The following is a 21,330-nucleotide window of genomic DNA, read 5'->3' as shown; positions in this document are numbered from 1 at the left end:
TTTTTGGTGAAAGGTGTTGTTATATTAGATTTTTTCCATACTGCCCAGCCAAGAAGGGGAAGGTGTTGTTGCTCATTTAGTTTCCAAATATTCAGAACCTTTCCTCTCAAACACCTACAAGAAAAAATTAAAGATTCACAAGCAAATAAATAAATAAATAAATAAATAACCAACTAACCAATATTACCCTTTGAGAAATTTGCTAATTTAGGCTGCAACTGATATATTTTATGTCTGGATCGTCAGAGGGCTTGGAGCAATAATGCAAAATAACAAGTGCAACAGCGACACCTACAGACCTAAAGGACTAATAGCCTGCTGGTTTGGTTTCAAAGGGACCCTGACCAGCATCAGCCCCTGCTCCAGGCCTGTTTCCTAATATGCGGTCCGGGATTCTTCTGGAAAATTGTCTGTGGCTTCACACTCCCTTGTCAGCAAGCCTTTCTCAAACTATTTTTTTCTACTTTTTGTATTGATGAATGTACTACCTCTTGGAAGTTTCACTGGACCATCTACTGGAGTCATCAACCCTAACAGAGTGGTTTCTGACCGTACTTAAAATTTAAGGTTAATAACAATGTTAAAAACAATGTTTTTAAATAATAACCTGCAGACAAATAAGCTCACAATTAAAATAAATAGATAAATAAATAAATCAAGGCACATTGTGCCTTAACGTTTCTATTATGAGAGGAGCCAATAGTGCTTATGCTCATGCTGGAAATAACATATCAGTAAAAATAAATAAATAAATAAATACATACATACATAAAATAGCAGATTTCTGTAAAATTTATCAGTGGAGATTAATTAAGACATATCCTAGGCCTCAGCAGACACTTACCCGGAATCTGTGAGTATATTCGCTGTAACTGGTCATTGTTTTCATGTTAATTTGCCCAATAAACGACAGTTTGGGATTTGGATGATTTCATAACAAAAAATGATTCCCGTAGGCACACGGGCCATCGTCCTCAGCATCAGTGTACGCACATTTCCACAAAAACGGTTTGTAGGTGTTACATTTACCATGCATTTCCACTTTATTGTTTGTTAGCCTAATAAAACCTCTGATCTTGACTTCCCTGACCTGTGCAGGATTCCGAGCGCTGTCATGTGGTCATGTGACCACTTCAAAGTTGAAGAGCTGCGGGCCCCACCTCCTCCTCCTCCTCGAACCCTCCCGTCTTTCTTAGGTTGAGGATTACAAGGTCAAGTCAAGTCTTGCGGATATAAACAACCCGGTTGGCTATCGTAAAACACTAATGCGCTTCACACATGCCGCATGTTTGTCGTTTTAAACTCTCCGTGTTTGGATAAAAAGGCATTTTGACTCCTAAAACGAGGATATTTTGGTCGGGATGCTACGTGTTGCGCAGTTGTTGAGGAAAGCTGACCGCTGGTGTCGTAGTTTGCCTGACCTTCTCCATTCTGCAGAGCTCCCAGCTCCCCTCCCAGCAATATAAACATGGCCGTTGAGTCCTCAGCAGCATCAGGTACTTCAGTGTTTGGCTGAATTAATCAGACTCTGAGGAAGTCACTGTCGGCAGCTGTTACAGTAACAGGTGGAAATGTAGGCCTGTCGGAAGAGGCGACTCAGTTAAGTAGCTAGCTCTCCGTGGTTTAGTTTCTCCCGGCGGTACGGCGCTGTTTTAAAGTTCATCTAATGACTTTATGCTAGCTCGCTAGCTAGCCACCACATTAGCTACCATCGACGTCTTAACGCAAAGCCCTCACAACTTTTGCTGCCAGCTAGCGCAACCTGCTACTTGTGTGCTGTTCGAGATGGAGGAGTCCCGTCGCCCACCGAGCCTGTCCTGATGAATATTTTACACGCGGATATCTTTATTTGACCCAGCTAAGTTGGGACGTTGACATAAAACTTTGTTCAAGTCTTCTTTTACGTTGTATTTTTCCACTGGCAGCAACAAGCGCTCGCCAGGCGTCTGTCTAAAATAGCACTCAGAGGGCTAACGTGAAGGATGTTTTCTGTGAAACCCCTGAAACCAACCTTCAAGTCTTACCTTCCACCTGTACAGGTATGTGTGTGATGATTCCTAATCAAAGCAAAGTGTACTGTAACTTTGGATGGTCACGATGCAGTGCCTTCCAACGTCGTGAATTATTTTTTACGTGAAGCTGGTTGTGGGACCAGAATAATAGTGCGTTTGTGCGAGAATAAAATGTCCGGAACTTTAGTGTAGTTAAAATTAGTTCTGGGAATTGTTTTGTATTTCAACAATTTGGGTTTAGATTCGGATTATAATTATTTTAAATAATAATTTTCTAATGATACCTTTCGTGCCATGTTTCCGTAAATAAACTGGAATGCCTTGCCTACGTATAAAATAAGCATATGCTATATGTAGGACTGTTGCCATCTCAGTAGTCACACAGTATAAGTGGGTATGGCCCAAATAACTGAATAAAAAAATGATTTTGTTTTATACATAAGAGGCCAGCAGAGTAAAGTTAAATCCACAACAAATCATGCACCGATGCATATCTATATGGTCTGTAATGCACTTTGCCCAGCTGAACAAAAGAGCTCAGCTGTGTTCAAAGAAGGCACCAAACCTTGTCTGTTAGGTACGTGGACATCAGGGGAGATGTGAGGTGTTACATCTAAGAAAAATATGCACTGATGGGATATATTCATTATTATTAGTAGTACTGTTATTATTATTTATCCGCAAGCAAAACCCAAGGAATGTAAATGTTCACTTGCAGGTATGTCTACCAGAGAATAAGTTTACCTTCTGGGAATATTTTTGGCACTAGTTTCCTGCTACCTGTCAAAACATAAAAATGTCACATCATGCTCTGCTGAAGCAAATAGTTTGTGTTGACTCTTAAAAGCTAAGCCAAATATAAAAGTTGTCATCAGTTGCCATCTTTGGCTCCATGTAATAAATAGAGCAGCATTGCATTGCGCTGTGTAATCATCCTTTCTGCTCAGTGTCACTGTTTATGCAAGTTAACCTCAGCGAAACAAACCAAGACAGCTACTGTGGTGTTAAACAGCTGGATGACAGCTTCTTTTGAATCTTGGGGTTTGAAAAGCAGAATTAGGCTACAATTCAATATTTTTGACCAGTCTCACAGTTTTAAGCAGTTTTGAATTCCTTCTTGGTTACCAATTCTAGCAAGGGTTTGCACATTTGTGTGGCAAGTTCTCTCAAATGAAAGACAGTGTAATGTTGTTGATTAACTATTGGATGAGCTACTGTTTAACTGACCATCACTGTGTTTTGTTCTTTTTCTAGACTGATGTGAAGAAAAATATTCCACTACCTATCAAAAAGCTGGAGGCAAAGTTACTTCCAGGTGAGTTTATTTTCTGGCTTACTCAAAAGAATACAGGTGGGACTGTACACTCAACTCACATAGTTTGGTTTGATACAGTAGTTTTAAAGATTAAAAAAAAAAAATGTAAAAAAGAAAAATGAAAAAGCTATATCCACATGGCACAATTTCTGTAATCTTTTGATGCATTTGTCAATAAAATGCCTTCTTTGTTTTATGTACAGATAATTAAATTGCTTATTTAGAGCACATATTTTATTCGCTTTATTGAATGACTTCATCTTGACATATTTCAGTTTTTTCGGTAGTGTCATTGCACATTGCATTAACATGACACATAAAAGACATTCTTCCATTAACAGGGCCAGATGTACCAGTCCACTCTATAGACTGGGTATTTCATTTGGGTTATTAACGTGGCACCTCCCATAAAACCCCCCTGTCACAAAAATGATGAAGCGTTCAGTCTTGTAGTTTTATATTATGTTTACATCTCGCTCACGGCGTCTCACCTAGTGCTTTCCAACAACATCATGAATCTAATCTCCCATCAACAGTTAATGTGATTGTGGCTGTGTAATATGACACTTATAGCTTGAAACTGGAGTGTAGCTTTTATCCAGGTGAACGACAGTAATGTTCATTTAGCTGGTACATGAGAATGATTACTTTCCCTTGCATTGCAGCTGAAATGTGACTTTTCAAATGAGGAAAAAGCCACCTTTAGTGATTGACTTTTGAGAGGATTAACCAGTCCAACTAATAATAGTAACATATGGGTTTTGCCTCACTCATTCATTCTAATGCATAGAGATGCTGGTGACAGCTTGTAGAAGGAACAAGCACATTTTAACTGGCTAGTTAGATCTTAAGATGCATTCAAATCAACTGCAAAAAGTAACAGTAGAGGTAATAGTATCCACCCAATCTTCAGAAACATAATGGATAGCTCTCTAAATGTTCCTAACACAAATTGATTAATAAAAAAAGATGCTGACACAGCTAATATACACTAACTCAGTTATGGTAAAGCAGCCTATTTTAATTTAATCTCAAATTTCTTCATGTGTCGCGCCAGTTCCCTCCATTTAAATAAAAACATGTCTTCAGACACCCAAGCTATCTGCCTCAGTACACTTAAATAAGGTAATTGGTTTCCGTGGTTATTTTCAAACTGTGGTGGGTGGTGTAGCTTTCAATTTTTGAGAGGGTACAGACTAAGCAGGCTTGTACTTTGGTTAAAAGGCCTGTACTCTGTAATATACTTTTAAATTACAGAACAAAACACTTCTGCTGTCTTCCTTACTCATATATTTAGCTTTGTTCAATTAAGTATACTTGACAATGTGAAATGTGAGTTTTAGTTCCTCTGACTATTCGGGCAAGGTGTTAGAGCAGCTGCTTATTAATGCATGCTGGTAACACACGGTGGTAAAGCATTACTAAAAACACAGAAAGAGAAGTTTTCTCAAATGCAGTCGGTCTGAATCATGTCAAAGTTATTGTTATCTGATAGAATTTTGGAGAATAAGCTGAAAGACTGCAGCATACAGCTCCTAAGCGTATAGCATGAATCGCTTTACTGTGATCTGTTTTCAACACCTGAGTCGATGCTACATTTCCTCGTTGACTCTTTAGCTTAATAACCAATCACTAAAATAGCTTTGAGTTTATAGGTTTAGCACAGGAAGCATCACGCTGTTTTTTCAGACTGAAATAAGTCATCTTCATTTTTAAGAAACTGGCTGCAGCTCATCATACTGGTCTAACTAGAGCTGGGGTAGGTAACCATGGGCCAAAGTGAGCTGAGGGTCTGCAAGTTTTCATTCCAGCCAAAAACTCCACCAGGTGATTTCCCTGATTAGCTCCTCCTGTCTGTGTGAAAGTGAAGTAAGCAGTGAAATCACCTGGTGGAGTTTTTGGTTGGAATGAAAACCTGCAGACTCTCATCTCTCCATGACACAAGGTTGCCTACCCCTGAACTAGAGTATTTTTCAGACCAAAATAAAGTTTTGATCAGTCAGTCTCAAACTAAGTTTATACAGGTAGCGCAAATGACTTAGGCTGCTGCTGACTAATTTTGGTGGACCTTCATTTTCCTGGCCAACATCTGCTGTTATTTACCTGTTCATAACTTTGCCTAATGACCTTACTTGATAATTGTTTTCTATCTTTTATATGTAGTTTAAATCCATTACAGTACATACACTGCAAGAGCATCTACAACTCTTAGTTGAGTGGGTAAAATGCCTTATTAGGTTTTTTCTTCCTGACTGTGCTGCCCTTTTTCGTTTTGACTGAACCATATGGCCTTAAAGATATTGGTAATAACTGAAAATTGGAGCATTCGCAAGTCTCAAGTCACCAGAATTGAGAAAAAAGAAAATTAGTTTTAATAACAGCTTGAATACTCTAATTTCCCCTTCTCTCCCTGTCCCTACTTACACTTTTCATTTCTGACATTCTTTATTTTTCTTTTCCTATTTGATTCTGTTTAGCCTATGTCCCTGTGCCATTGCTCTTTACTGGCTTAATTCTTAATCATTTTTTCCTTCATCATTCAGAAGAGATTTGTCTTTCTGTTCAGGTAGGGCGCCATGGTTTGATGGTCACAGAACCGATAACCACTGGTTCGCCTTGTGTGCTAGCTTATCAAGACTGTCCCCTTGACGTGTCCCCTAAATACCTGTCTAGCAGAATTTGCTGTGTCTACCATGAGCTTTTAGGATGCCTCATTTGCTTCTGCTTAATGAAATTATTTTAACTTCAAATAGGTGGGTTAGGTTATTTGAAGAAATTTCTTTGCCCTTTTTGGAAGAAACAGTCCAGTTGTTTGGCAGAGGGCTTAAATGAAGATATACCAGCTAGCTTGCTGTGTGTTATATTGACATACAAGGTTAAGCTTAAGGTTTCAGCCTTTGAATGAAAGCTCTGGTTGAAGTCAGCTGATCCTGGGACATTGGCTGCATGGCATCCAATGGCAGTAATCAGAGTGTCCCATCTCTATATCGGCCCAGGTCCAGTTACTGATTTAGTGCCTGTATGTGCTATCAAGTTGGCTCATGCCAACTTTTGGTTGATGCTGCTGATGGCAACACAGCATGCTCCATCTGGTGTAGCTTTTCTGTACGACTTGTTGTAAAGTCTGCTGTCTGCAGTATTCCTTTGAATACTGGGAAAAGCAGTAAGCAGTGTTTTGCAGCAGTACAGCCTATGACGTGCAGTAAGGTTTAATAAGTGTGTTGACAGAGGTACGTCGAAGTCACATCTGGCATGAATTGGGAGCTTGTGCTGGAAGGACAGAGTAGGCATGACATGGTCACATTTTCTTGTTTTGGTCAAGATCCTGACTGCAGCATTTTGTAAGAGGCGGAGATTTCTAATATTAGCATTAAGTGAACCGCAGAAGAGGACAAGTTTCTGTCCATTCCTGTAGTTATGTGGAGCTGGTTCATTAACCAACATCCTATAGACTTCTTGCTTGTCTCTGATGTTACTGCTTTTCTCCTCTGTTCAGTTGTCTCATTCCTTTTCTCTGCTGTTCTGTTAGCTACATAACTTTGTTAAAACCATCTTCAGAGATACACATGGCTCCTGAACCCAGTGTGTTGCAAGACTTTGGTACATTGACTGAGGAAGTAACCACTGGACAGGAGTTAGCGAACATGGCCTCCACATTCATATTCACCACTCGATAAGGAAAGATAAGGAAAGGAAACAATAATTATTCAAGGCCAATGATGTTAGGTTTTGTAGCTAGACAGAAACTGCCAAGGACAGTCTCTCGAAGACGGATTCAGACAGTCAGGGCTCATGATGTCATAAACCTAAGGAACCAATCCTGTCCACTGACAGGGTGCTGCTTTCCATATCATTAGCACTAGCCTCACCTGTCGATTGAGTGTTTAATTTCCCAAAACTCAACGAGACCAACTCGAAATGGCTGCTTCATATGAACAATATTAGTGTAGCTAAAAGACTCGCTGAAAAAAATAATTTTTTACATGGTTAGATTATTAACTATGGTACAGCGTTCACAAGTGTCACTAAAGTTCTGGTTCTTTGTATGCAGAGCTGTACCACACAAGTGTGGGACAGGCAAAAAAAAAAAAAAAAATTCGGAAAAAATAATTTTTTAGATGGATAGATGATGATACATCTTACGAACCAGTGTGTGAGCAGGCGGGGAGGAAGGACTGTCTGCATTTTCATCGATCCATACATACTTAATGAGTGCAAGGTGTAGAATTACATCTAAGCAGTTTTTAAGGCATGAAGGGATGTTTTTTCATTGAAAAACTTCGAAATATGTAAAATTTATCAACAGAGATGATTTTTTTTTTTTTTTTACACAAATAACACCACACAAGCATAGAGTAACATTTGAGGATTAATAGTGTGTCAGAGCATTCCAGTCAGAACAGTCAGGTAAATCCTTGGAATTCCAGCTCCCTGTTGGCTGTCACATAATCTGTTCTCTTTCTTGTTCAGTCACTGTTACTGTCACCTGTGCTGCTCACATTTGAGCTGTTCTGTTCAAACAAGGGCTGTAACAAGGCTTTCCACTGTTGTTTTCTGTTGTTCTCTCACAGTATGAGTGGACCTCCTCATGAGTGGTTTAGAAACATGGCCCTGGCAGCGAAATTTGCATGAGGAAAAGCTTAGGGCTTAGCTCTGTCTCTGCAGCATGGTTCCTTTCTGTCCCCATGCTGTCATCACCTTTCACTCTTGGGCAGGCACCTTTCTAAGCAACTGCTGTAAAGCCACATTAATTAAACAAAATGGATGGAAATATGGAGTTTCAAGTTTAGGAGGTCCACCAGCTGATGCTGCTTGTACCAAATAAGTCCACAGCCTTAGGTTTATTTTAGGTCAGTAAAACAGTTGGAATGGGTCAACTTTCCCGGTCTGCTCATTCTGGTTTAGCTCTACTTCTGCGCTAAAACAAAGTCTCAACAGTTGTGCCACTTGGAATCGTCCTGGGAGTGGCTGCACACACCCTTTCCACAGCGGGATGATGTGTTCTATTTGGAGTAAATAAACACAGGTGTTCTGTTTTAAAGAAAGAAAACCCACAAAGTAAAGCTTAATTGTGGTTCATCAAGTTGTAGAAATGATCACATTTGTGTAAGCTTTGTTTGGACATGCTCTCAAAAGATACCTTGGTTTGCCCCCCTGCTTTAGAAATGCAATAGGGTGTTTGTTTGGATCCAAGTATTTGTGTTTGACATGTTCTCTGATATATTGAGTTACCTCCAGAGCAAGTCGTCATGGTAATATGCCTGGACATGTCTGGTTTTGAGTCCTGTGCTACCTTTTCACATTTTGACCAGCAGTCCTCTTAAATTAATGTGGGTTTAAAGATATACCCCAGAAGAGTGTGGATTCTTGGGAACTGTTTAGGTGGATAGTTACTGTTACAGTTTTCATTTGTAAAAATATATTGTGTTTAACAAAAAAGGCACATAAAATATGAAGACTGGAAGAAAACTAGATTAAGTGTATTCATTCAAATGTTGCCTAATTGGTGGTATCAATGGACTTTGGATGGTTTTGGCAAGAAGATACATTTTTCATACACTTGCTGCAGAACTTTTAAAATGTGTTGTTACGATCAAATGGCCGGCAAAATGAACTTCTCAGCCATCCTCAGACAGCATTTACCGCTGCTGTACCATGTGCTCCTTTTCCAGCCTGGTTTCTGAACATGACAGATGAACAGGTTTCATGACAGCTAGCGTTGTCTCTTAACTTGTACACTTAATATTCTGTACTTCTCGGTTCTCAGGCAGTGCTCTGAAGTGTCTTTCTGGAGGGCTCCACCCTGGCTGTCCCAGTTCCCATCTTTAAAAAGGCTCTGGGGCAGTATATTTTATAGCAAGATTCTTGTCCATGCGTTAATCGTTTTGTTATCCACAGACGAGGGTCATGTTACTCATAAACAATGTAGTGTATGTGTTCACTTTATGTAAGCCCACAGCTAAAGTATGGTGAACATCATGCGTGAATGAATTGTGGCTGATCTAACGGGGGTTAGTGGCCCACTTTGAGGGTCCTTTGGGCAGTTCTTTTGGCTTCTTCCTGCCCAACAGTAACCTTCAGCAAACCAGCTGCAGCTGTTCTGAATTGGTCAGCTTGTGGCTCTTGAGACCGTACCTCTCACGACCACACCACCTTTACAGAAAAACATGCCGGCACTGTAGCCTGCTGTTCAGTTGCATGATGTCTGATGGATAGATGATTATCTGTAATAATAATGATGCTTACTTTATAGAGCACTTTTCTAAAAACAGTTTCAAAAGTAGTTGATAGGAAGATACTAGAAACGGTTCAAAAACTGGCACAGAGCAAGAACACAAGATTCAAAAATAAAACAGTTACATGAAGGCAAGTTTGCAGTGGTGTGTCTTGTGAAGTAATTTGAAAGAAGAAACTGACTTAACAAGCCCATTTTTCCTTAGCAAGCCATTTCACAGTGTAGGAGCGCTAATCGCAAATCCCTGGTTATCGTTTGTTTTCAGTGTAACGGCCAGCCAGAGGCTTCCTGCCGTGTTCTGGCTTGTATGGGGTTAACAGAGGTGTGACTTGGCCCCAGGCTTAGAGGAGCCCTATGAGTATCAGGAAAACCTTTAAATCAATTCAGAAAGTGATGACTATACATTGTCTATACATTGTTTTATACATTTCAAGCCAGTGTATAAAATTGAATGAGTGAATGACCTGTATTTCACCTTGGAGATCCTGGAAACGTCAGCCATACAATTCATGTCATTTGTTCTGCATTAGTCAATTTCGGTGAATGTGATAAGGAAGATAACATTATTCGGTGCTGCTTAACTGGAGTAATGATAACCAACATTAATTGGAAAGCCTCTGACATGTTAATGTCATCTGCTTCCCTGTCCACTGAAATAAAAAGGGAAAATCTATAAATGCAACATAAAAGTTCTTATTGAAATGTTAAACCACTATTGGACTTATTATGCTTATTTTTAATAAGTGTTTTTTCATTAGAGCTGCAGCTGTTAACTATATTGATTACTGATTAATCCGCAGATTTTAAAAAAATTAGTTAATGGACTACTTCGATGAAGATGGAAAAAGTCAATTAATAATTAGTATAAGTGCTGCACCTGCACAAGGAAGGCTTTGAATTGATAAAATCTTGAAAGATTTATAGCCAGTATGCCACCAACTAAACAAATGCCGCCATCAAAAACAGGTTCTTATTACCACTTGGTTCAAGGAATTGAAGTCAAACACACTCAATCCAAGTCGGAGCAGAGTTTGAGCAGCTGAGTGATACCTGAGGGTGGGGAGGGTCTGGAGTGTGAAGTAGCTAAGCGGAGCACAGACAAACACACACACACACACACACATACACACGACAATGCTCACATGCTCTGGTTAACTTGTTCACCAGCCTATTGCTCAGCATTTACACTGCTACTAAAATAAGCCAAAGTGCCAAAGTAACCCCCAAGTAAGTAATTAATAATACAGTTTGTTACCATGTTGTCTGAGCATGAGCAGCTCTCCCAGAGCCAGAGACCAAACAACAAAGGACCTGAATTTCCCAGTTTTATTTATCAGATTTGTGTGCTAGTGCTACAACTACAGTTACTGCACAGAACTTGAAAGGAGTAGAACAGTCGTTCCCATTCAAATCATCTTCCTAGCCCTTGTGTATGTTGTCAATTACTGCACGGCACAACTAGTTGGTTGTTTTTTTGTTTTGTTTTGTTTTGTTTTGTTTTTTTACACGTTTCTGCTGTTTTTTTTTTTTTTTTTTTTAAGCAGGGTAGATCAAAGATATTTACGTCTTTGCACAGATAGGTTTGCTGGTTTGCAGATGCTGACTGAGCTAACAAGAGAAGCACAGACTTTGGTAATATTAACCTTGTTGCTAATTTCAGAGTTCATTTGAATTTCTGACAGTTGCCTAACTGCTTGTGTAACACACTAAGAAACAGCCATGAGGCTGCAGCCACGGTACAGCATATCTCCACAGTTCTTAACAGCTTTACTGATTGCTTGGTGGCCGTGGTGACACCACCACCACCATGGCCACCAACCTTGATCGTCATTTTATACTGTACCAGCCAAACAGTGCAATGACAGTTCTACTCCATTCAGGTCCTGTGGTTTACTGTATATAGTTGTTTCTGCAGCAACATGAACTTAATGAAAATATTAAACATTGTCCATAATGACTGGTGCTGTTGTCCCTATGTTATTTGAATTATCTTGATGGCTGTCACTATGAAAGTCAAATTTTTAACATGGCAACATGTTTTCTGACAATTTTCAAGCTTCTGTCTTCCATTTTTTGCACACAGAATTACACATAATTACCTGAACACATTTTTTATTTAATATTCTGTTTGGCACTGAAGATTACCATGACACACTGCGTATGGTCTGCTCTTTTCATTGTCCTTCCATAGTGCCAGACTTTCAAACCTGTCTTTGCAAGTGGGCCTTTCATCTCCAATTATCAGTTTAAAAAGCTGTAAAATGTGACCTTGGGGTGCCTGCTGAAGCATTGGTACAGATGTTTTAATGAGTCTGAAGAACTGAAAGAAGGAATGCACCATTCACTTCCTATGGTAACAGGATGCTTCCAAACTTAATGGAGGACGTCCAGTACACAGAAAATCAAATCTGCGGCCAGCTGGATTCCATTTCCTTTACCTTTCTTTTCTGATCTTTCACTTTTTGTGCTTCTCGCTTGAAACTGTGCCGAAATGAAATGTTTTTAGAATCATGTTGTGTTTTTTTTCCCTTCCTGTCTCTTTTCAACAGGGGAGATTGTAGTAAATGAAGTGAACTTTGTGAGGAAATGCATCAGTGCTGAAAGCAGCCAAGATGACCTTTGGGGGAAGCTGATATGCACCAACTTTAAGGTCTCCTTCATCTCTCATGATGCTCTACCGAAACAGGTACTTGTTTAAGTTCTTCCAAAGCTCCAAAAGCTACTGTAGAATGTCAAGACTGTGGTGTTTTTAGTCTTTAGCTATTCACAGCAATGTGAGTCTAAAAATGAACCCATAATTGTCATAACTATCACAATATTATTTGAATGGATGATCCTACAGTGTGATATTTACCATAAGCACAGCCTGATGCTAAATGTTAGTGTCTGCCAGTGTAGCAACATGGTGTTAGCTTTTGGTTGCCAATATGGTTGCCACATTTGAGTATTTCATATTTTCGAGCTATTAATGTCCCATGAAATTTTGCCGCATGCTTCCATAATTGTGATTTAAAGGATGTTTAAGCATATTTATTACATAAATATTGCACACCTTTTCATATGGCTGCACTTTTTCTTTTACAGTTTCTTTGTGTTGAATTGGCTTTTGAAAATCCATGAAAGTATTTTTTCACACTAAGTGTATTATTGTATTCATCCCTTTTTCATCCTCTCAGATTTCACATTTGTTGTCGTCTGACTTGTAATTTTGCACAGCTGGTTAGTGGTATTGCTGCTTTGGCCATGTTGACCTCTGAAAGAAAATCCAGCATAAAGGAGTCGATAAGCATGGCTTCAGCAGCACACACAAATGAGCAGAAGAGATGCAGCATGCCTTTAGTCAGCCGTGAGGCAGAGTTTGATGTTACAGCTTTAACATTTTCTTTTTAACACTGTAACACTTGTATTTTAACAGCCATATGTGTCTCTGTGGTGCATCTGGCAAGGAGGAAGGAAAACTGTTGTACTTCCCTGTATCACATGTTGTTGTTGATTCTGCAGGCTTTGTTTCAAAACAAAGCAACATTGAAATACAGATGTCCCCTACAACTGTGCTGCAGATTGTTTTGCCGTGATATTGAATGCAACTTGATACTCACATTTGCTAAGTCTGACGAAGTCAATATAATGCACTGCTAATATTTGAGAACACCATGTGATGGTAATTGGTCTAACCCAGTTTTATTTATCTTGTCTGCAGAGGTCCCAGGTTTCCCACCTTCTTCTGGGAGAACATGATATCCCGTTGACCTGTTTGGAGCAAGTAGTAACAGGTAGATCTTTGTTTAACATTTTTACCTTCTTGGTATCCAACACACTGAAAATGCATACAGCAGCGCAGTGGAACCCAACCTACAGTACACTGCATGTCTTTCTTCCATATTACTCAGAATTAATCTTAGGGGTTTCTTGCATATTTGATATGAATGGTTCATAAAACTCACAAGAGCCTTTGTTTGAGTAGTTTATCTAGTTTTTGTCTCCTGATAGTTGTAGGCTGTGTAATAATTCATCGCTGAACTACAATGACTACAATGTGTTGCACATGAGTTGCATTTTGCCAAGGTTAGACTATTTTGGCAGGTGTGAATACTCAAAGTCCGTATGAATAAAATGTAAGCAGAAGAACATAGAATAACCTATCCTCATCTCCCAATTAATTAAATATGTCATTTTTTTTTTAACCTATAAGCTATTTTCGGCAGGCTAAACGTACAGTTGCCACCTACAATTTACAATGTAAATATCACTTGCAGTCATGGCTATGTGGAAGGAACCCCGATGCATCATTTTAACTGGACTCTGGTACAGGCTTTTTCAAGACCACAAAACACGCTTAAAGAGTAACTAAACCCCAAAGAAAGTCTGGTAAAGCCTGGCATTTATTAGAAAAAAAGCATGCTACGGAAATTACCATCTGCTATATCAGAATTCACAGATCAGCTCTGAATTCTGGGGTTTCAATTCATGTGTGTCTGCAAGTACAAAGGTAACAAGACATAGCCTGTAAATGATTTAGCTATTATAGCCTTTCAAGCCCCTTGCCTTGACTGAAACAATAACTGTTTGGTTCGTATGCTCATCCCAAACTCAGGCAGTATATATGGCAGTATAGCCAGTGTGCAATAATTCATCTTGCTATTTAAATTGCCTCTCAGTTTGTAAGTGCATATTTTAGAGTTATTGAATTCTGAGTGAAAGTTGTTATGCATTCTGTGTACTAGCTTAGAGGTTTTTGTCTTCCAGCTGGCTGACATGATAAATGTAAAGTTAAAAGATTCAGTAACAGCAATAATTAGCGTCTCATCCTCAACCCACTCTTTCTACCCTTTGTCTACATTTATAGTGCAAAGTAGACAGGTCTAGACTACGCCTCATTCATTAACTTTGGACAGTTTGAGTGATTGTCTGGTGCGGTTCATTGTTCCTCCCAGGTCAGTGATCTGTTGATATGTCCACAGCTGATGTCACAGCTCAGGCGGTGGGTGGTGGCAGGGCGGCCTGGCTGGGATTATCCTTGTTTATATATCTCATTGCTGTCGTTTGCTGACACTGCAAGGGCACCCGCTCGGATCGACGGTTTGTTGTGTTAAACTGATGGAGCATGAGGCTTTGTTTTCCTCTGTCTGCTCCATGCAGATGTCCTTAGCAACAACTGCAGTTTGGAAAAACCCTTTATTAATGGATGTTTGACCTCTCTGAACTTAGCTATTAGGGAGGCAACATAATCATTATGGGATTTGACTAGTATACACAGGTGTAGGGGGATTGAGAATGGGACGAAGAAATGAACTGCTCCCCAGATTGAAATGTTATCTGATTTCATTGCACAGCCTCTCTGGGTGGAATATTAAGTTTTGTCTACGTTTTAGCACAATTTTGACGAATTGGGTGTTTTTTGAAGAAAAAAAAAAAACAGAGTTGTTTTTACTGGACCGTCTGAGTGGGCTGGTCAGGAATCTTATATGTCCCTAACTGACCGACAGTCTGATTTGCCCCCTTTTGCCCACTTTGAAGCAATTAACACAAACACTTTAACACTTCACTTCAAAATTAATTACTTAAAATACCTGTGGTAGAAAATTGCGGCTGTCCAATGTCTTATCTGACATAAAACGCCATATTCGTTAACTGATATCATTTAGCAGCTGAATTCATTGTTATGTATTGCAGGTTTTCCCCCAGTGCTTCATAGGCCTGGCGGGCCGCCAGGCTTTTCTTGCCCCCCCCGCCAGGCTAAGCGTCGCTTGTTTATTTATTTTAAATAGGTTTTTTTATGCACCAGAAACAGCGATACCAAAGACGGTATACAGAGCTTTTAACCACTTCTGGTGATACGGTTGAAAGCGCAATGGCGACATCTTATGGTCGATACGTGAACACATAAGGGGTGAGAGGTCGGGTGTATTATCCATCACCTGAACCCCCAAAACCACTGCCTGTCTCTACCTGTCTACACGCTAACAACTTTTACGCGACATGTCACGGAGAAAGGGTCAAAACACGTTGGACACTTTCTTTTTCCGAAGTCGGAGGAGCACTGGAGGAGACGATGAGCCCGCTCGTTCACCCCCAGGCCGAGGGGAGTGCATCCCCGGCGAGCTGACCGAGCTGCAGCTCGATGATGAGGCAGAGCCAGTGTGAGTTAGCACGGATGTTAGCACGTCGTCAGGGCAGAAATTACCAGGATAACGCCCACCAAGTTGCGCCACTACGCAGAATATGGCAGAGTTTGACAAAATTTGAATGAAATGCTGTTTTTGTGTGGAATATGAACGTATGTCTGGCAAAGGCACAGCAGATTTCCAGACTTCAGCAGCGCACTGACATAGATTGTGTAACAAAGCGAAGAGTTGCCACTCTGCTCTATTTTTCACTGGCTAACAGCAGCACACTGGCTTAGCTTGTCTATTCAGAGAAGAGGTACTCTGGATTATTTTGCAATCTATGTTATCACATGCGTACTACTGCTCATTCATTGGTAGCTGAATTGTTAGGTGTGTTTGATAAGTAATTTACATTTTAAAAATGATAATAATCATTTAACATGTTGTTAAATTATTGGAGTCAAATATTCAGCCTGTGCAATACAAATAAACAAAATATTATTTGTTTTTTTTAATGATTTAAATAGTAACAGTTCAAACTTAAATAAATGTTGTTCCATAGTAAACAGCAGCATAATAGCAAACTACTCTGCTCTAAATATGTTTATTGGCCTTAACATAAGTTTTGCTTTTTTGTTCTGCTTAATACAATCTGAAGTTGAATACTTGCACTGTCACACAGTTAACTTCAAGTAAAGAATTGTCCGTTTGTGTTTGTTTTTGTCATTGGACAGTACATGAAGGCAATGAGTGAAAAGGGGGATGACATACAATAAAGGTTGTAGGCTGTGGATAAATTGTTTTTTTCCCCTGTGTTTGGAAAATGTGTTCGTGTTTTGAGTTGGCATTGCATGTAATACTTGTTCTTTCCAAAGATACTGCTTCCCATTTTGGTCTTACTACGCTCGTCATTGACATTAGTATTGTTTGGAGCTTCCTAGTCATTTTATTGTCTTTGTTCCTTTCAGTAAATGATACGAAGGGGAAGAAGAAAGTGCTGAGCTCAAACCAGAAGCTGAAGTTCAACCCCACTGAACTCATCCTGTACTGCAAAGACTTTCGCATCATACGGTTCTGTTTTGATGAAGCTGGGCCTGAGAGTGCCAAAAAGGTGAGCGAACCTGACGTTTTCCCAGGCCAAATTAGTAATTTGTTTAAGTTTATAATTTACCATAACTCATTCATAACTCATACGTTCCTTGACAAACATGGCACATGGCATATCACAAAAAACGTCTCATAACTTCAGAACAGATAGACCTGTTATCACAAAACTTTGACCAAGGATGTCATGGGCCACAGAAGACTGGATTCACTTTTCAGGCTGTTCAGTCAAAATTGGGCGTAGCAGTGGGCGTGGCATACCACAAAAAGTCACATAAATGCCCAATCAATTTGTGTAACATCACACAAGGTTTGACAGAAGGTTTGTTGTAAGCTAAGGAACAACATATAGAATTGTATCATAATGTAAGCCACACAATACATTATGGGATTTGCAAACACATTAGCTTTGGTCGTATTATTAGTTGTACCACTGCTGTGGGGTATATGGGATATATGACTTGTGTAGGATGTCACTGGACATCGGCAATGTCAGTGTTGATGTAACTGTTTTCTGTGATGATGTAGCCATATGTAACAGCCCTATTGTGGTGTGAGCCGACCCAGGAATGAAGACTTTGGCCCCTGTGATGGCTTTGGACGAGTTGGAGCCCGTCAAGAATTTTCATGAGCGTTTGATTTTGTCTGGCCCTTTCTGGCCAGCCCTGTGTGTTGTGAAGTAATCCAAGACTTTGCCAAGAGTGAAAACTGAGAGTGATCCTGGCAACAACCAATGGGAGCTCAGCTCAAGGGGGGAAGAAAGTGAGAATGAATTGAGAAGTGGTTTTTAACGACTCCCACTCATTTTTCATCCCATGTGATTGGAGTTGGAAGGGTTATTCTTCCTCTTTGCCATTAATAGAGGAACCGGTGCCCAACAGATGTACTTACCCACACCATGGCAACATTTTGTGTATGTGTAATATTGGCATCAGTTCAAGTACTTCCTGATTTGAAATTAAATTTTAATGAGCAACACAAGGAAACAATTTGATACATCTTTAAAACAGTAATTGGTCATTTTGATATTAAAATTTGTATCAGATCCAAGGATCCTATTTTGGTCTAGTCATGAAATGTAAATGGTTAATTCAGTTCAATACATTTCTGTTGATCTGGACAAATAATGCTGCCTGCATGTCTGTTGCTCATTGCGCATCTTTGAAACGACATGTGCTGCCTGGCAGTGTGACTCTGACTCATCTGTTGCAGGGTCTGATTATAGACACAGACGATTCGTTCTTCAAAGTAAAACTCAGCTCCAAGTCCCAGTCGCCTTTATTGAAGAATGCTTAGTCCTTACATATTAGGCTATACTGATGATTTGTTTTCACCAGGACTTGTGATTTCTATTTGAGTAAGAAATGAATGGCTTGGATACATCAGTCACCTTTGTAGTAGGCATAGCTGTCGTAGTAGCTGGCATTAGGCTTTAACAGGACATACCAAGTGCCTCAGGCCTGTTGAGGTAATTGTGGAAAATGTTATGGTCTGTATGCTGGGAGAAAAACAGAAAAGGCAAACGAGCAAGTTGTCACCTTGGACAGAACCTGCCAGCCCCTGGGAACATGTGACTGACCGCTGAATAGGGAGTTTTAAATTCTCCACCTCTAAACGCAGCCAACAGGAACAAAAACTCCATTCAGCCCTCTCACACTCTGACCACTCTGCAAGCACAGACGCTCTTGCACTCCAGGATCTACCACAAACATTGTAGAGGTTGGAGGTTTAGAAATGCTGGAAATTAGCCTGATATTTCGACTGAATGGCCATTCTGTTTCCACTCCATTATTCAATCTGACATTGCCCCCGTGTCAGCTGATTTCCGTAGGTGGACGGATTTGAATCTTGTTGACCAATCACAAGCGACTGACACGTCCACCTGCTGTGACATAGTTGTCAGTCGACACGGTTGCTGCTTTAGCCAGTTTACAGCACTATTGCAAATTAGCCTAACTCAGCGACTTAAGCCACCTACAAAAATGTCAGTCAATGTTGACACTTGATGCCATTTATGCCAAGACAGGGGTCAAAACAAATGCAAGAGCTCTATTTTGCCAAAAAGCCAATGTAAAACATTTTGACGAATGATTCAGTGATGCTGTGCTAATTCTACCTAGGTTAGGCCTACTCTAGGCTAAGAGCAGGCCATGGAAGCTAAATCCCTGGAACAACACTAATGTTAATTAGGCTGATTGGCTAATTGTAACAAACAGATCAGGGGTCCTTCCCACCGAGGCTAGTCGATAAATTCATCTTTTGCCAAATCTCACCGGCATATGTCATAAATGCTTTCAGTGTGATTTTAGCTTAAATGTATTTAAAATGACATTGATAGCAGCTTCTATAACTTTATCATCCATTTTCTCACCAATGTGAGCCGATATACTATCATCTGTCTGGCACAGCTTGATTACCTCAGCAATGTTTGTCTCGCTCTACAACCGTGTTGTTTGGCCTGGTCAGTTTTTCAGCCAAGAAATCACAGTTTAATTTGGCAACACCAGACCTGCATGAATCACTTGAAATTTTTTAAAAGTGAATGTGGCATTCACTGATCTGGAACAAGGCTTGTTGGAAATACATAAATGGTTCATTTTGCAAAAACAGATGAATGCCTTTTTGGTGGAAAAAGATGGACTGACTGTAATATATAACGCTCCAGAATGCTCTACAATACACCTCTATTTTCTGAATCCAAAATTTTGTCACAGAAGTTACTGGTTTAAAAAAAATAGATAACTGGACATACCGACCATCAATTTAAACTTTAATTTAAATTGATGAGTTATGGTCTCGAGGAGATCTTAGCACCACAAAGTCTTCGTGTGTTACCCATGACAATTATGCAGGTGTACATTTCCTTCACAATTTGACCCTTAAGTATGTGTACAGTTGCACCTTTAATCCCAACCCGTGTCATCTGGAAGCAATTTGTGTGTAGGTTTTGGAGCGCTGGGAGCCCCTCAGTGCATACCTGCAATGTATTTAACATCAACAGTACAGTGTGGCACCTCTTGAACACGGTCTCATCTCATGGACTTGATTTCCAGTCTCTTGAGTAATTTATAGAAGGGTTTGGTGGTTAATACTTCGCTCCATTTACAGAAATGTATAGAAGGATTATGTATGTATGAGTTTTTGAAATAGCATAGTATAGAATGGAAAGAGGCTTCATTTGACTTGGGGATTAAAACACCTGCGGGTTTTGCCAACCTGGAACCAGCTCCAAAACAGAACCAGATAACGAAATCCAACAAAATGTAAGCAAATGGAGACTTTGACTGGCTCCCTTGCTCTTTGTGTGTCTATATGGGGACATCATGTGCGTAATTACAGTGTGAACCTAAAACAGGGCTCAGTTCTTGTTTTTCTTCAAAACATATGGAATGAAGCCAACCTATAATAGCTTATTTTGCCATTGGAAATTACAGAGTTGGGAGCAACAGTGTCTTACACACACACTATTATGCACACTTTTTGTGTCCTCTTGTGTTATTCACAGCTTTACCACTGAATGGACTGCATTGTGTGTGAGTCTGCAGTCCTGCCACAGAAAGTTTCAGTCCTGTAACCCAAGAGAAATAGGCTGTCTGCTAACATTTGCTGCTCTAGGTCTCACTTGTTGTGTTGTGTTGATTAAAGAACATACGTCAGAGGACATTTGAGGCCTTGGTGAAAATTAACCTGAACTCAGTGAACGTGTGTACTGAACAACAATTGTGTATATAGTTGTGATGATAATGAGTTATAGCATTTGCCTCTGATTCAACCAGATAACCTGCTTACAGTGTATTGTAAATCTTATTTCCCTGTGTTATATTCCAGTTTTCTCCTATTTGAAAAACTTTTTGTCTTTCTATTCCAGGTGTGCCTTGCTATTGCCCACTACTCCCACCCTGCTGATCCTCAACTGCTGTTTGGCTTTGAATATCGAGGGAGGCAGTACCATGGATCTTCTGGTACACACTTAGCATGCTTTACATCTTTTCTCGGTTCTAAAAGGCTTTCACTTGCTTTACTCGAACAGCAAATATCAGCAACTCTCAGTTGCTCATGAAATATATGAAAGTGTCTCTTCATCTGTGTCCCCAGGGGAGCAAAGTAATGGTACCACCCTGGGAAGAGGTTTTCAGACCCCACTTTTTGACCGTCCATCTGAGTGGGATCGAGAGATCAAGAGGACGGGGGCTGCAGAGTGGAGGGTGTGCTCCATAAATGAGGGTTATGCCATCTCACCAAGGTTTCAACTTTATTGATCATATATTTTTGAGCAAATCATGGTTGGCGTCATGGGCAGAGCATGTCTGTAGCTTCATTTGATTTTGGCTGTGGTATACACTGAAAAATCCTGCACACTGGCTTCACTTGCAACTAGGACATTGCAGACAACATTTTGATTGGGTCAGGATCTTCTTCAGGTCTCAGGAGATCTGATTTAGGCGATAGTTTTTAAAGGTTGTTAAGACCATAGAATAAGTATGGAGAAATCGTTTTCTTCTTTTACTATTTACACCACTGTGTAATTTAACATTTTTTTTTAATTTCTAATCCTCA

General features: G+C 39.9%; 1 protein-coding gene across 2 annotated transcripts in view; it reads left to right on the top strand.

The window, feature by feature from the left end:
• Positions 1 to 1,202: 1,202 nt before the first annotated feature.
• The window catches only part of mtmr10 (myotubularin related protein 10), a 29,466-nt gene continuing 9,338 nt past the window's right edge, over positions 1,203 to 21,330 (top strand). The window contains exons 1-8 of one of the 2 annotated variants that reach the window (XM_030045140.1): positions 1,203 to 1,496; positions 1,926 to 2,039; positions 3,267 to 3,327; positions 12,112 to 12,248; positions 13,263 to 13,335; positions 16,638 to 16,780; positions 20,642 to 20,735; positions 20,869 to 21,016. In XM_030045140.1, coding sequence (XP_029901000.1) covers positions 1,983 to 2,039; positions 3,267 to 3,327; positions 12,112 to 12,248; positions 13,263 to 13,335; positions 16,638 to 16,780; positions 20,642 to 20,735; positions 20,869 to 21,016 — 713 coding nt within the window. In that variant the 5' untranslated portion in view covers positions 1,203 to 1,496; positions 1,926 to 1,982. Of the gene's footprint in view, positions 2,040 to 3,266; positions 3,328 to 12,111; positions 12,249 to 13,262; positions 13,336 to 16,637; positions 16,781 to 20,641; positions 20,736 to 20,868; positions 21,017 to 21,330 lie in introns of both variants that reach the window. The other variant, XM_030045132.1, reaches the window with a different exon arrangement.

The sequence above is a fragment of the Myripristis murdjan genome, chromosome 3, assembly GCF_902150065.1.
Source record: "Myripristis murdjan chromosome 3, fMyrMur1.1, whole genome shotgun sequence".
Lineage (NCBI taxonomy): Eukaryota > Metazoa > Chordata > Actinopteri > Holocentriformes > Holocentridae > Myripristis > Myripristis murdjan.
Note: the sequence above shows the minus strand (reverse complement) of the source record. Positions and strands in the feature narration are given on the sequence as shown.